General features: G+C 37.5%; 1 protein-coding gene across 1 annotated transcript in view; it reads left to right on the forward strand.

The window, feature by feature from the left end:
- The window catches only part of LOC116888960 (serine/threonine-protein kinase WNK3), a 100969-nt gene extending 84196 nt beyond the window's left edge, over positions 1 to 16773 (forward strand). Inside the window, exons 11-15 of the mRNA XM_032890188.1 lie at positions 7496 to 7563; positions 11324 to 11471; positions 13033 to 13149; positions 16446 to 16601; positions 16683 to 16773. Of these exons, the coding sequence (XP_032746079.1) occupies positions 7496 to 7563; positions 11324 to 11471; positions 13033 to 13149; positions 16446 to 16601; positions 16683 to 16748 (555 nt within the window). The 3' untranslated portion in view covers positions 16749 to 16773. The remainder of the gene's footprint in view (positions 1 to 7495; positions 7564 to 11323; positions 11472 to 13032; positions 13150 to 16445; positions 16602 to 16682) is intronic.
- The last annotated feature ends 538 nt before the right edge of the window (positions 16774 to 17311 follow it).

The following is a 17311-nucleotide window of genomic DNA, read 5'->3' on the forward strand; positions in this document are numbered from 1 at the left end:
TCATCATGAGATGTGATTTTAAATCCAAGTCTTGCTTTTCTGGTGTGTTGGGATGTCCAGTATTTGCTGTGGTGGGAGAACTGGGCTCTGATGATGCCAAATAGTCTTGTTTTTTGTTGCATAGGTTCCTGCTCTTGCCTCTCACCTTCAGGTTGTCCCTGGTGTTAGCTGGTCTTGCTGTCTCTGACAGTGGCTTGTCCCTCCTGTAATGCCTGTGTGTCAGTACTCCCGTAGACCTATTTTCTTTCAGCTGGATCTGGAAACAGAGAGCTGCTCCTGGGTTTGTGTGACCTGAAGCCTCCAGGCAGGTCACCTGGTGCAGAAGAATTGGTCTTACCTCTGCTCTCAGGTGTGTAGGCACTCCTGGTGACTGGCTTTCAGCTCTCGGCGCAGGCAGAAACACAAAGGGTCCTGCCCCTGATTGCTCCTAGGTCCTTTTACTCAGAGGGCATAGATGGCACTAGGTGGTTTCCTCTTGGGTCTGGAATGAGGGCAGAAAGAAATTGTCTCCTCTGCGTTCTCAGGATTGTCTGTACTTCTGAGGGTCCAGCTCTCTCCCCCACAGGATTTGGGTGCAGGTAGCTGTGGGTCCAGTTCAGTTCAGTTCCGGGCTCAGGCAGAAACCAGCAGGTTCCTGCTGCTGACTGCTCCCATATTCCTGTATCTAAATGCATGATGCAGTTTCCTCTTGGGCCAGGGATGAGGGCAGAGATGGGCAGAAGTGGTATCTTAAAAACAAATTTTGAGACAGCGGCTTTAATTTGTTACATAGCTTTGACCAGTTTTGGATTTGTGATTCTCCTGCCTCTACTTCCCATGTTTTAGGATTACTAGCAAGTGCCACAGTGTCTTTCTTGGTGTGTTTAGTTTTAGTGACTCTGGTGGACATTATATATTAGTAGAGTTTCATTAATATTTATTTTAAATTGTGTGTGTGTGTGTGTGTGTGTGTGTGTGAGTGTGTGTGCGTATGTGTTACAAGTGTGGGGAGAAAACCTTGGAGGCCAGAGGCATCAAATTGCCTGGAGCTGGAATCACAAGTGGTATAAGCTGCACTATGGGCATGCTGGTAACTGAAACTCAATAGGAACAGTGTGTGCTCTTAACAGCTGAGCAGTCTCTCCACGCCCTCAGTGTGGGTTTGTGTTCTGGCTGTCTGAATAGCTTTTCATGTATTTGTCATTCTTTATATTTTTGTTTAGTGTTTGCTTCGTTTGCCCATTTTATTTTGTCCTTGTCTTTTGTCATTGACATGCTGGAGTTCTTTACACATTCATCATGATACTATCCCCGTGTCAGATATATATTTTCTTTTTTTTTAAAGATTTATTTATTTATTAGTATATGAGTACACCATCGCTATCTTCAGACATACCAGAAGAGGGCACCAGATCCCATTACAGATGGTTGTGAGCCACCATGTGGTTGCTGGGATTTGAACTCAGGACCTCTGGAAGAGCAGTCAGTGCTCTTAACCACTGAGCCATCTCTCCAGCCCATATATTTTCTACAAATATATTTTACACATATATTCTCCAATCTGTGGTTTTCTCGTTCATTTTATAATGTTCTCAATTATGAGACAAAGTGTTTAATTTGAGGAATCTAATTGTAGAAAACTACTTCTTATGGTTATTGCTTTGTGTGACCCAAGAAACCTTTGTACCTAAGTTCCAAAGATGCTTTGCAATGTTTTTTAGGATTTTCCCCCAGGAGAAAGGATATCTTATGTTAATGTCTGTACATTTTCAATTTTTTAATGAATGATGTGTAGAGGTGAATGCTCTTTTTCATATCTCATAATTTCAGCACAATTTGTTAAAAACACATTACCATCTCCACATGGTTTTACAAACCTTTCTGATGATGTCCATCTTTCTAGGACTGAAAAGTTGTCTCTATGTGGTTTTGGTTTGTTTATCTTTTAACACTGCTGGTGGTGAACAATCTTTCATCTAATTTAGGGCCTTTTTATATCTCTTTTTTTTTTTTTTTTTTTTTTGGAGCCAGGACTGAACCCAGGGGCTTTGCGCTTGCTGGGCAAGCGCTTGTACCACTGAGCTAAATCCCCAACCCCGCCTTTTTATATCTTATCTTTTCGAACAAGTAATGACTGAAATATTTTGCCCATCTTTTACTTTTTTCATTTTTATGGTTTTATTTTTGGAATTTTTACCTTTTTTTTTCTTTGGGTATTTTTTTTCTAGACAGGGTTTCTCTGTGTAGCTCTGTCTGTCCTGTAACTCACTCTGTAGACCAGGTTGATCTGAAACTCATAGAGATCTGTCTGTCTCTTCCCCACCAAACCCCCAGTGCTGGGATTAAAGGTGTGTGTCACTACCTCCCAGCTTATGTACTCTTAATAGTAGACTTTAGTCATATATTTTTTATAGATAGTTTTCCTAGTTTTTTGTCTTTCTTATTGTCTTTCATTGTATAATTCAATTTATTTTCTTTGATTTCTTTCTGCATTTTAAGTCATACCTAAGAATCTATTTATTGCCTAATTCAAAATTATGAATATTTCCCTCTAAATTTTCTTTTAGGAGTTTTGAATTTTGATTTTTAATTACAGGTCTTTGATTTACTCTAGATTAAATTTGTGTATATTTGGAGGTGGGGATTCCATTTCATTCTCTTCATGTACATATCTAGTTTTCCAAGGAGCATTTATTCAGACTACTTTTGGCAGTAACTTCCTGGGCCTACCCTTGCAGCTTCATAAGCCTGTTTTTGCTTTCTGAATCATTCAGAAAAATGTAACTTCTCCATTTCTTCTGTCTCATTTCTAAGCATGTTTTTCCTAACACTTTGGGCTTCCTTGCTCTTTCTTTAAAGCTTGCTTCCCTCCCTGCCTTGCAGCTGCTTGTCTGCCATGTGTCTGGCTTCCATGCCAAGTTAAATTGCATAGCTTTTCTTTCCTCCCTCATTTTCCTAAGGACAGCTGTTGAGATTTACAGCTTACACAACCTGGGTGTTTTTCTTTTAAACTCTAATAATATTGTTCTTGACTTTTAAAGAAAAAAATTATTCTTTATCTGTTAAGTAAACTTGGCACCCATATTGAAAATCAATTGATCATAAAATTCAATTATTTTCATTTTTTTCAAAATTATTTTGATATGTATGGAACTGTTACTTCTATGTGGAAATTTTAGGATCAACTTGTCATATTTTACAAAATATACATTTGGCATTTTGATAGGAATTACAACTATCAACATTGCATATTGCTTTACTCTCTTAATAATATCAAGCCTTGTAGTTTATACATATGGATTTCATGTTCGTAAAATTGAAGCAAAAGCCAGCTTTGTTGTCATATGCCTTTATTTCCAACATTTATGAGGCTGATACGGGAGGGTTATTGAATTTGACACCAGCCTACACTACATAGTGAGATCCCATATCAAATAAAAAGTGAGCAATACTTTAATAAATATTTCTCCAAAGATGACATAAAAATGATCAAATGGTACATGAAAACCATACTGAATACTAGAAATCACCAGGAAAATGCAAATAAAAATGAACTATAGCTTCATACCTATTGGATATGTATTAAGGTATAAGCAATAACAAGTATTGGTAATGGTATAAAGAAAACTGTTTAAATAAAAAAGAAAACTCTTGGGGTTGGGGATTTAGCTCAGTAGTAGAGTGCTTGCCTAGCAAGCACAAGGCCCTGTCTTCATCCTCAGCTCCGGAAAAAAGAAAGAAAGAAAGAAAGAAAGAAAGAAAGAAAGAAAGAAAGAAAGAAAAAGAAAGGAAGGAAGGAAGGAAGGAAGGAAGGAAGGAAGGAAGAAAGAAAGAAAGAAAGAAAGAAAGAAAGAAAGAAAAGAAAGAAAACTCTTATAATTTGATAAGAATATAATATAGCCATTGTGCAAAATAGCATGGTGATTCCTCAAAAAAAAAAAAAAGAACTACTGTATAATCTAATTATCTCACTTCTGTGCATATATCTAAAGACATATGAATAACACACTCACATTCATTGTAACATTATTGATAATAGCTAAAACAGAATCTATTTGAATAACTGTTAATAAATGAATAGATAAGGAGAATGTCTGATGTGTATATTTGCACAGTGAAATCCAGCCATTAAAAAGGAATCCTGCCATTTGTGGCAACATGACTGATTGTGGAAGATATATTAATAAAATAAACTGAGCTAGAGAGATGGCTCAGAGGTTAAGAGCATTTGCTGCTCTTACAGAGGTTCCTGTGTCTGGTTCCCACCACCCATATGGAAACTTATAATAACTTCACTTCCAGGGGTTCTGATGCACTCTTCTGGCAGCCATGGGCACCAGGCACACATGAAGCACACAGACATATATGCAGGCACAGAACTTATATACCTAAAATAAAAACAAACAAGTCTTTTTCTTTACTTTTATTTTTTATACATGTAGGTGTTTTTCTTTAATGTATGTCTGAGTACTACAGGCATGCCTGGTGTTCATCAAGGCCACAAGTGGGCATTATATCCCCCAGTCCTGGATTTATGGACACTTGTGAGCTGCCGTGGGGGTATAGGGAATTGAACTAAGGTTCTCTAGAAGAGTTACCAGTGCTTTTAACCACTGAACAATTGTTCCAGCCCCATAAATAAATAATAATAAAAGATGCAAACAAATACCGTATTATCTCATTTACATGTAGAATCTAAAAATGTCAGAGGAATCTCAAATGGCTGAAAAACACTTAAAGAAATGTTCAATGTCCTTAGCCATCAGGGAAATGCAAATTAAAACTACTTTGAGATTTCATCTTATACCCATCAGAATGGCTACTGTTAGCAACACAAGTGACAGTTCATGCTGGAAAGGATGTGGTATAAGGAGAACAGTCCTCCATTGCATCAAAATATGCAGCATGTTTTACATGTTGAATATATATAATTTTATGAGTCAACTGTATTTCAGTAAAAATTTGGTGTTTATGAATTTCAACAATATTTTACAATTTTTATAGTTCCTAGCATACAGATTGTAAATTTCTTTAACATTTTAAATAAATTGTTGTTTTACTTTTGATTTGTGTGTGTGTGTGTGTGTGTGTCTGTATGAGAGAGAGAGAGAGAGAGAGAGAGAGAGAGAGAGAGAGAGAGAGAATATGAGGATATACATGTACAACATTGGTGGGGTTAGGGTGTGTGTTCTGGTGTGCTGGTATGTAGGAGTTGTCAGAGTGTGCCACAGTGTATGTATGTGTAAATGAGAGCATACCTTTATAGACTTGGTTCTGTTTCAACCTTTATGGGTTCTAGGGATAAAAAGAGTCAGATTGTTAGGCTTCTGCAAAAGCATTCTTAATTGCTGACTCATCTTCACATTCCCTTTTACACTCCTTTCTTTTATCACGTCATCACTATCCTGTGTCTCCCCACTTCCCCCCTCCTCTCTGGGTAATTAACCCAGGGCTTCTGCATGCTAAACAAGCACTCTATATCTCAGTCCTTTTAAATTTATTTACTTATTATTCATTAATTTATTGTGGTAGGGATTAAATCTAGGTAAAACTACATGCATAGTAGGCTAACACTATCACTGAACTACATCCACAGCTTTAACATAAAACATTTTGTCTGTTTAGTGTGGGCAGGTATGTGCTGTAATGTGCACATATGAAATTCAAAGAACAAACTTAGGTTTTAATCCCCACCTTCGACTTTGAGATGGGATCTCTTTTCTGTCATAAGCTACTATGTAAGCCATACTTGCTGGCCCAGGAGTTTCTAGAGAGTTTCCTGTTTATGTCTACCATCTTGCCATAGGAACACTAGGATTACATACTCACAGCCATGTTGCTATACCCACTTTTACGTGGGTTCTATGGATTTGAACTAAGTTCCTCATATTAATGTGGCAAGTACTTTTTCCACTAAGCCATGTTCTCAACCCCATGTTTATATTTTTTAAGATAGAAATTCACTAAGTTGTCCAGGCTGGCTTTGAACTCTTTATATGAATCCAGCCTTGAACTGGTGATCCTCCTGCCTTAGCCTCCTGAATAGCAAATATTAAAAGTGTTTTCCATCATGCCTGGGTTTTTTTTAAGATAGGATCTCACTTGGATTCTCAGGCGAGCTTCTTTTTTTCTTGTTTTTGTGAGACTGGTATTCTCTATTTAGTAGCTCTGGCTTCACTTTGTTGAATATGCTGGCCCCAAATTTGCAGATTTGCTGCTGCCTCTGCCGCCCAAGTGCTGGGATTAAAGACATATGCCACTACCTAACCCAGCATGGCCTTCAACTTTTGATCTTCCAAGAAGCTAGTATTACATGGAACATACCAGTTGGAATAATTTTCTTAATTTCTATTTGAGATTGTATATTGCTTACAGAGACAACTGATTTGTCTTACATGGGTATTACAGGCAGTTGTGAGCTGCCTGGTGTGGGTTCTCGGAATTGAACTCAGGTCTTTTGGAAGAGGAGTACAAGCTCTTATACACTGAACCACCTCTGGAGCCCACTGACAATTATTTTAAATGGGGTTCATACTCTGATTCTGGCTGGTCTGGTGTTCACTGACTAAAGATGTTGAATATTTCTTTAGGTGTTTCTCAGCCATTTGGCATTCCTCAGCTGTGAATTCTTTGTTTAGCTCTGAACCCCATTTTGTAATAGGGTTATTTGGCTCTCTGGAGTCTAACTTCTTACGTTCTTTATATATATTGTATATTAGCCCTCTATTGGATGTAGGATTGATAAAGATCTTTCCCCAATCTGTTGGTTGTGATTTGTTCTAATGACAGTGTCCTTTGACTTACAGAAGCTTTGCAGTTTTATGAGGTCCCATTTGTTGATTCTTGATCTTAGAGCATAAGCCGTTGGTGTTCTGTTCAGGAAAATGTTCCCCAGTGCCCATGTGTTCAAGGCTCCTACCCACTTTTTCTTCTATTAGTTAGTGTATCTGGTTTGATGTGGAGGTCCTTGATCCACTTGGACTTAAGCTTTGTACAGGGTGATAAGATTGGATTGATTTACATTCTTCTACATGCTGACCTCCAGCTGAACCAACACCATTTGAAGTTCTTTTATTGTTGAGAATAGTTTTCACTATCTTGGGTTTTTTGTTATTTCAGATGAATTTGCAAATTGCTCTTTCTAACTCTATGAAGAATTGAGTTGGAATTTTGATGGTAATTGCATTGAAACTGTAGATTGCTTTCTGCAAGATGTCCAGTTTTACTATATTAATCCTGCAGAGATCCACCTCTACATGCCGAGATTAAAGGAGTCTATCACTACACCTGACAAAATACTGTTAACATTTAATGAAATAATCTTGAGTAAGATATGTAATATGTAATATTGTAATAATGTCAGTAATAGAGTTTATATAGGCATTGGATAATAAAGGTATTCTACCTGGTTTCCAAGTAGAAAATGTTTAACAATGAGGTTGTTTGAAATAGCAAATTGTATCTTAGAATGAATTTTGCTGTTATAATAATAGGTATTATTACTGTACTTTTACAGCCTTGTATCCCAAATCCAATTGATCTGAACAATGAAACAACTCCTCAAAAATCCAGATTTTGTTCAAGGTAAGTATTATAACCTTAGTACCAGTGCTGTCATGCTACTGCATGTTCTTGTATGCTGGGTTTTTTTTCAAGTCTTTGGGGTTCTCAGTCAGTCTTAACATTCATTTTTTTTCCATCTTGGTTGCTCTCCTTTTATTGTCTAGTTTATTACTTCCAGAACCTTTAAAGTTGTACTCAGGGAAAATGAGCAAGAAAAGTTGAGTGTCTGTCATCTAGTTCTAAAAACTAGAATAATTTCTTAGATTCATTTATTTTATTTCATTATGTATATAGGTGTTCTACATGTATGTATTTGCACCACATATGTGCCTGATAGCCATAGTGTCAGAAAAAAGAATTGGATCCACTGAAAATAGATTTAAAGATAGTTGTGAACTGCAGCTTTATGTATGAATATTTGGAATTAAAAACTGGTCCTCTGCAAGAGTAATATGTGCTTTTAACCACTGAACCATTCTCAAGCGTTAGGCTAGTATTTTAAGGAAACTTTTAGATGTGTATAGTATTATCTCATGAGCTAAACTTGTATCTCCTTTTATCCTCTAATTGTTATTATTTATTACTGCCATTTCTCTATATTTTATTTTATTTTATTTTATTTTTTTGGTTCTTTTTTTTTTCCGGAGCTGGGGACCGAACCCAGGGCCTTGTGCTTCCTAGGCAAGCGCTCTACCACTGAGCCAAATCCCCAACCCGTTCCTCTATATTTTAAAAACTCCATGAGAAGGGTTATTGGGAAGGTGTGCTAGGAACAGAACCCGATCCTTGTACATTCTGCACAAGACTGGACCACTGAACTACACCTTAGCCCTTGCAAGCATTAATGTGTAAACATTTCATCACTTGTACTTATGTTTACATGCAAATATACAAATAATTTAGTTTGTTTTTTATCTCTTTTTGTACATATCTACAGAGATGATTCATTGGGAGTTTTTAGAAGAAAGGTTTCGTGGTATAATTTGTTTTTATTAGATATATTTCTTTATTTACATTTCAAATGTTATTCCCTTTCCCGGTTTCCTGTCCATAAGCCCTCTATCCCCTCCCCTTCTTCTATAAGGGTGTTCCCTTCCCCATCCACCCTCACTTCCCGCCCCCTATGACATTCTCCTACACTAGGGGTCCAACCTTGGCAGGACCAAGGGCTTCTCCTTCTACTGGTGCCCAACAAGGCCATCCCCTGCTATATATGCAGCTGGAGCCCTGGGTCAGTCCATGCATAGTCTTTGTGTAGTGGTTTAGTCCCTGGAAGCTCTGGTTGGTTGGCATTATGGCGTTGCAAGCCCCTTCAACTAATTTCTCCAACGGGGGTTCCGTTCTCAGTTCAGTGTTTTGCTGCTAGCATTTGCCTCAGTATTTGACATGTTCTGGCTGTATCTCTCAGGAGAAATCTATATCCGGTCCCTTTCAGCATGCACTTCTTAGCTTCAACAATCTTATCTAGTTTGGTGACTGTATGTATGTGGGCCACATGTGGGACAGGCTCTGAATGACCATTCCTTCAGTCTCTGCTCCAAATTTTTTTCCATATCTCCTCCTATGGGTATTTTTGTTCCTCCTTTTAAGAAGGTGTGAAGCATCCACATTTTGGTCATCCTTCTTGAGCTTCATGTGATCTGTGGATTGCATCTTGGGTAATTCGAGCTTTTGGGCTAATATCCACTTATCAGTGAGTGCATATCATGTGTGTTTTTCTGTGATTGGGTTACCTCACTCAGGATGATATTTTCTAGTTCCATCCATTGAATTTCATAAAGTCATGGTTTTTGATAGCTGAGTAATATTCCATTGTGTAGATGTACCACATTTTCTGTATCCATTCCTCTGTTGAAGGGCATCTGGGTTCTTTTCAGCTTCTGGCTGTTATAAATAAAGCTGCTATGAACATAGTGGAGTATGTGTCCTTGTTAAATGTTGGAGCATCTTTTGGGTGTATGCCCAGGAGTGGAGTAGCTGGAATGTCCAATTTTCTGAGGAACCTCCAGACTGATTTCCAGAGTGGTTGTACTTATATTTGAAGTTAGGTATGAAAATGATAAGCTTTTACCAGAAGACTATATCTCTCACTCTCAGCATGCTAATTACCTATAGTTCTTTGATTGGGGTTGAGGCATCTTGAGTGGTACCCCACCCCATCCTGTGTCTATTGTTTTGTTGTCCTTGTTAAGCTAATGTTTAGACAGTCCATATTAGTGGACTTTATGACTGCATCTTCAGACATTACTAAAAAATGCCATGTCGCTGCAAGCTCTCTGATCCTCTTGCTCTTAGAATCTTTTCTTCCCTCTTTTCCACAATGTTCCTTGAGCCTTAGGTGCAGTCGCATTTTGAAGATGTAGACATTGGGACTGAGTTTTGATTGGTTGTTGTTTTCTATAATGGCCTCTGTCTGTCATAGAGAGAATTTTTCCTTGCTGAGGAGTGAAGACTACACTTCTCTGTGAGTGTAAAGAAAAGGTTTATGATTGCTGTTAGTGATTATGCTGGTTTATAAAATTAGTGGTTCTAGTTTCTCTTAAGATCTATGACTTCATTAGCACTGTCTTTTTTATGTTTTTTTATTTGAACTTATAAAATAGCTACAACTAGCCACAGTTAATCATGTTAAACCATTTTTATAACATTCATTTTCATCGTTTGCTTTACCTTCTGCATTTTTCTGTCTCCTATACTTAGTCTGCTTATTCTTTGCTGAGGTAAATCTCCCTTATGAAAGAAGAATATATATTCATTTTTGAAGCTTCATTTGAATATACTAGTAATATAATCTCCAAATAAGAAAAAAAGATCAAGATTGCCTCTTAAATTAAGAATATTCCTTAGTAAAAGATTTCATAGTGGACTATGTCTGACAGTGTTTTTCTTTTTCTTTTTCTTTTTTCCCCCCACCTTTATTAAATTGGGTATTTCTTACTTACATTTCACTTGTTATTCCCTTTCCCGGTTTCCAGGCAAACATCCCCCTAACCTTTCCCCCTCCCCTTCTCTATGGGTGTTCCCTTCCATCCTCCCCCATTACCGCTTTCCCCCAACAATCACGTTCACTGGGGGGTTCAGTCTTGGCAGGACCAAGGGCTTCCTTCCACTGGTGCTCTTACTAGGCTACTCATTGCTATCTATGCAGTGTTTTTCTTTTATTCATATTCCTGTGATAAAAATGTGTGGCAAGTATAAATGATATATCATTTTTATAATTTCCAAAACCACCTTTATTCAAATATAATTTGTGGGACTAGAAAGACGGTTCAGCAGTTATGGGCACAACTGTTCTTTCTTTCTTTTTTTTTTTTTTTCTGGAGCTGAGGACCGAACCCAGGGCCTTGTGCTTGCTAGGCAAGCGCTCTACCACTGAGCTAAATCCTCAACCCCATAACTGCTCTTTCAATGGACAAGGGTTCAATTCCCAGTACCTACATGGTAGCCACAACCATGTGTAACTCTAGTCCTAGAGGATCAGACATTCCTTTCTGACCTCTATGGACATTAAGTACACATGGTACACACACATGCATGCAGGCTTAATATCCACACATATAAAATAAAAATAAATGTTTAAGATAAATACAATTTATTTATTATATAATTCACCCATTTAACTTGTACAGTTCCGTGGTATTAAGTGTATTCACAGTTTTATAACCATACCATTTATAAAGATATTACATGGGTTGATTTTTAAGTTTACAATTTTATAATCTTAAGTTTTCTTTAGATTTTATGATTAAGATTGGCATAAGTTCCTTTTTGTAATCAATAGCTTGAATCAAGATGTGACATCTGTGAAAGAAAACACCAATAGCCCTGATACCCCAAGTGGAAATGGCAAACAGGATCGGATCAAACAAAGAAGAGCCTCCTGTCCCCGACCAGAGAAGGGGACTAAATTCCAGCTTACTGTCCTTCAGGTCAGTGTGTATGTATGTATGACTGGATTAGAGTTCACGTAGACATCTTGGAGACTCGGAGAGGAACAATGCAATGGAAGTAAATGAAGAATGTTGCAAAGCACTCTATAAATTCAACTCTCCTTAATTCAGAGTTTCTGATCAGAAAATTAGTTATTAAACTTGGAAATTATAAGAGATAAAAGGAAGAACATAAAATTCCTGTAATCACTATTCAGAGCTTAGGTGTTCTATTTTTTCTATGTCTATATACAATATTCACATTTTAACATTGTAATAGTGCAAACAATGTTAGCAAAAAGTATATTGACTTATTTTGTGATAGGTATGCCAAATTTTTTATACTTAGTTTTTTTTCATTTATTTACTTACTTTATATCCCAATCATGGTCCCAATCCCACTCCTTCTCTCCTCCTAGTCCCACCCTTACAAATTCCTTCAACCATTACCACCTCACCTTCTCAGAGAAGGGGAAGCCCTGCTTTGTGTACCACCCCACCCTGGGACATCCATTTTATAAAGCCTCAAATGCCTCCACGCCCCCCCCCCAGTCCCAGTTAGGGGAAGGGGATCCAATAGCAGGCAACTATGTCAGGGACAACCTCTGTTCCAGTTGTTAGGTGACCTACATTAAGAATAAGCTGCACATCTGCTATATATGTGCAGGGAGGCCTAGTCTAGCCCCTGCATGGTCTTTGGTTGGTCAGTCTTTGTGAGCACCCATGGGCCCAGGTTAGTTGACTCTGCAAGCCTTCTTGTGGTGTCCCTGGCACCTTCAGATCACTCAATTCTACCCACCTCTATCACACACACACACACACACACACACACACACTAACCACCAAAATCAAAATAACAGGAATTAAAATATCTTATTTTCATCAGGCTTTCCAAAAACCCTATATAATAGTATACCCATCTTACAAATAAAGATGCTCAAGAACAGAAAAATAATTTACATTAAACCATTCAACTACCAAATGCTAGAGTCAGATCTGAAACCAGATCAGACTTTAAAGCCTATATCTCTAACCAATATGATATATGTTTTAGATGCATTTAAAAACCTATTTTATATGTTTTGAAAGCTTAATATATTATGTACATGTTTCTAATACCAGTAAATCATTTGAATAATATATTTTAAATGTCTGCAATACATAGTCCCTTGTACAGAGATATAATTTAGTCATCCCTTTTCCTGTTCTTCTTTAGGTTTATTCTGTATCTGTTGCTGAATATGTTGTATGTGAGCTCATCTAGTCACTCCCTGTAAAATGTTGTGATTTTATTTTCGTTTTTATTATTTTCAGACAGGGTCTGATAATAGCCAAGGCTTGCCTCAAACTTACTATATAACCAAAGATAACCTAAATTTCTAATCCACCTGCCTTTACTTTCCAAGTACTAAGGTTACAGATGTGAACTTCACAATTGTCTTATGTGGTGCTGGGGATGATATTAGGGCTTTGTGTATGATAGGCAAGCACTCTACCAGCTGTGTTCCATCCTCAGCCAAGACAACGATGTCTCTTAGAATGATTAAATATGTGTGCTTAGGTCTCAGTCTCTGGAGACAACATGGTGGAATGTCAGCTGGAAACACATAACAACAAGATGGTCACGTTCAAGTTTGATGTTGATGGTGATGCACCTGAGGATATCGCTAACTATATGGTAAGTATAGTGAGATAATACTATTTTTCCCTTAGTGTGTGCATTGTCTCTCCTCTCTCCCCCTCCCTCCTTTCTTCTTTCCCTCTGTTTTCTCTTCATTCATTCATTTACACTCATCTCTAGATAGAATATGTGAAGATTTTTTTATTTGCATAGGGGAAAATTGCTCATAATCAAGAATGTTACTACATTTTCTCTGGTTTTCCTGAATTTATCGGAGCAAATAAGGTTTTTTTTTTCAGATTGGTATGTTTTAATCTCTGACTGTATGTTAAAATAATATTATAACTTTAAATGGTAATGTCATTATATAGGTGCCTGATTGACTCAAGCCACCTAGGTAATTTTAATGTGTCTAACATTCTGCATAAAATTTCAAGTTATATTACTCAGTACATTGGGGTTTTTTAATATATGAGTATGCTGTCGTATGTGTATTTACATGTTTTCGTGGGTATGTCCATGGAGTACAGAGGACATTGGGTGCTGTCCTCAATTGCTCTCCATTTTATTTGTTTATGTGTGTGCATGTGGTGTTTGTGTATGTCGTGTATATGCAAGTGTTCAGCTACAGGCACCCATACCCACACCTGCAGATGCTAGAGGAGGACTTTACGTGTCCTCCTCTGTCATTCTCCAACTTATTCTTTTGAAATAAAATGTTTCCTAGTCTTGATGCTTGAGTGTTTCAGGTAGACTGGCAGCCAGCAGGCCCTAGAAATCTTCCTGTTTTCCCACAGTTCTGGGTTACTTAAGTCCATGCCAAGCTCGTTATATGGATGCTGGTGATCTGAACTCAGACTCTCATGGTTGCTTAGCAAGCATTCTTTTTTTTTTTTCTCCATCTTTATTAACTTAGGTATTTTATTTACATTTCAATTGTTATTCCCTTTCCCAGTTTTCGGCCAACATCCCCATAACCTCTCCCCTCCCTTTCTATATATGGGTGTTCCCATCCCATCCTCCCAATACCTCCCCCCCAACAATCACATTCACTGGGGGTTCAGTCTTGGCAGGACCAAGGGCTTCCCCTTCCACTGGTGCTCTTACTAGGCTATTCATTGCTACCTATGCAGTTGGAGCTCAGGGTCAGTCCATGTATAGTCTTTGGGTAGTGGCTTAGTCCCTGGAAGCTCTGGTTGGTTGGCATTGTTGTTCATATGGGATCTCGAGCCCCTTCAAGCTCTTTCAGTCCTTTCTAAGATTCCTTCAACGGGGGTCCCGTTCTCAGTTCAGTGGTTTGCTGATGACATTTGCCTCTATGTTTACTGTATTCTGGTTGTGTCTCTCAGGAGCGACCTACATCCGGCTCCTGTTGGCCTGCACTTCTTTGCTTCATCCATCTTGTCTAATTGGATGGCTGTATATGTATGGGCCACATGTTGGGCAGGCTCTGAATGGGTGTTCCTTCTGCCTCTGTTCTAAACTTTGCCTCCCTATTCCCTCCCAAGGGTATTCTTGTTCCCCTTTTCAAGAAGGAGTGAAGCATTCACATTTTGATCATCTGTCTTGAGTTTCATGTGTTCTATGCATCTAGGGTAATTCAAGCATTTGGGATAATAGCCAGTTATCAATGAATGCATACCATGTGTGTTTTTCTGTGATTGGGTTACCTCACACAGGATGATATTCTCCAGTTCCATCCATTTGCCTATGAATTTCATAAAGTCATTGTTTTTGATAGCGGAGTAGTATTCCATTGTGTAGATGTACCACATTTTCTGTATCCATTCCTCTGTTGAAGGGCATCTGGGTTCTTTCCAGTTTCTGGCTATTATAAATAAGGCTTTTTAGTGCATTCTTAACCACTGAGCAATTTATTTTTTTTTTTTTTTTTTTGAGATCTGGTCTCTCACTGAATCTGTAGCTCGTTGATTTGGCTAGACTGACTAGCCAGTGAGGAAATCTTCCTATTTCCAACACCCACAACCCCATCCTCAGCACTGGGATTACAGATACACACCACCATGCCTGGCTTTTTCCATGGGGGCTGGAAAGTCTAACTCAGGTTCTTATTCTTATACATCGTGTATTTTGCCAACTGAGTTGTTTATTTAGGACCACGCTGAGTTTTTAAAAAATAGTTTTGAATACTTTTGGTTAGTATTTTCTTCTCCTGCTCTTTCTTCTTTTTGTATAGATGGAGGAGATAGAGGGCATACATAATTCATAATGCTTTATCTTTTGTACTACTAACTTAATAAATTAATAGTTTTGTCCATTGTACATTTACCTTAACATGGCATTTTCTGGTATGTCATTTGTTTCCTATTTCTCATTCATATTTAGTATAATGAACAGTCAGGAGCTCTAATTTGTCATGCTTGGTGTTGTTTTCATGTTCTGATTTAGAAAACCATTAGGTTCAAATGCTCATTTTAAACATTGTCTCAGTTATATTCTTGTTCTGTTGTTGCTTTGAAACAAGGTCAAATTACATAGGCTCTGTCTGGTATGTAGTTGACTGATCTTGAGCTATCATCCTGCCTCAACCTTCTGAAGTACTGAAATTATAGGTGTATACCATAATCCCCTGCTGTCTTACATTCTTTCAGTTATAGCTAATTTTTATACTGTTTTACTAAAAATATTTTTTCTATACAATAAATACTTCTGATCATGGTTTGTTGCCCCTCATCACCTCCTAGATCCTCCCCATCTTCTTACACATCCAATTCCATGCCTTCTTCTTTAGAAAACTGGGTGTGGCTTATATATCCAGTGAGACTTTGTTGGAGAAAACAAATCTTTCCTTTGTAAGGGATGACAATTGGAAATAGCTTCATGGTTAGAATGTGAGGTTCTATCCATTTATCTCTCTCATGCTGGGACTGTTTGCCTTGGGCCTGTGCAGATCCTGTGCATGCTTTTACTCTCTCTGTTATTTCATGTCCTATTGTGTATGGAAGACACTTTGTCCTTGGTGTCATCCATCCCTTCTGGGATTTACAGTCTTTATTTCCTCTTCTGCATAACTTCTGGAGCTCTGAATGGAGGGATGTGATGGGGACATACCATTTAACACTGAGTGTCCCAAGGTCTCCTGTTCTCTGCATTGTTCAATTGAAATTATAGCCAATTTGTAAAATTCAAGATATTCAAAGCATAATGGCTTTTTCTGATAAGTATCAGTAGTCCCAGAATAATTTAATGCATTATGAAACATTTTATAACTGGTCTTAATTATTTTTGTGGTACATATTTTTGTTATTTTCCTATGGAAATCCCCATTGAAATATTATAATTTTGAAGAAAATGAATTTATTCTCATGAAGAAATCGGCTTTTACTTGACAGGTTGAAGATAACTTTGTGCTGGAAAATGAGAAAGAAAAATTTGTAGAGGAATTGAGGGCTATCGTAGGTCAAGCCCAGGAGATCCTTCATGTCCACTCAGCTGCAGAAAAATCTATTGGTGTTGATTCTGTTGCCTTGGAATCTAACAGTAACCAAGTAAGAACACGTTTGTAGTAAAAAAGTCATTTGGTGACTTTGCCAGGAACACCATCATTTACCCATTCATTTTTATTTCAGACAGGATCATCTGAACAAGTATTGATAAATTCTGCATCCACTCAAACTAGCAGTAAGTATACTTAATAAAATTTACCATTTGGCTTTTAAAGCAAGGCATATTGGAGTCTTGCTATATATATATATATATATGTGTGTGTGTGTGTATATATATATATATATATATTCATAGAGAAAGATACTAACCAATAAATTAATTTGATGATAAATTGATGTTTTTACACTTTTGAAAGAAATTTATAGCCCAGAGATTTAAAAAACCCAATTGTTGATTCTTTCTATGAGTAACTTACTTCGGAGCCACTGCACGGTATGTCACCAGAAAAGGCAGTCCCAGTGCTGATGACCTTTGATGATTTTGAATTAACTAGTAATTTGTTTACTGTGACATGGGATGAACAAAATAATTTTAACTAAAATCTCTTATGTTCTAAGTTTGTATCATGTTTTAATAGTCATTCGGAACTTGACAGTTTCACTGACGATAATACTTATACCAGCTCTACTCACTAATAACTTTGTAAATCAGACACCAGATAAACTTCCAGAAACTAAAATTGGAGTTCTTCTGTTTTCTTTTCTGACAACTTTATCTCTTCATTCTTCTTAGCTCTGGTAATGGGTATATT

Source organism: Rattus rattus, chromosome X (genome assembly GCF_011064425.1).
Source record: "Rattus rattus isolate New Zealand chromosome X, Rrattus_CSIRO_v1, whole genome shotgun sequence".
Classification (NCBI taxonomy): Eukaryota; Metazoa; Chordata; class Mammalia; order Rodentia; family Muridae; genus Rattus; species Rattus rattus.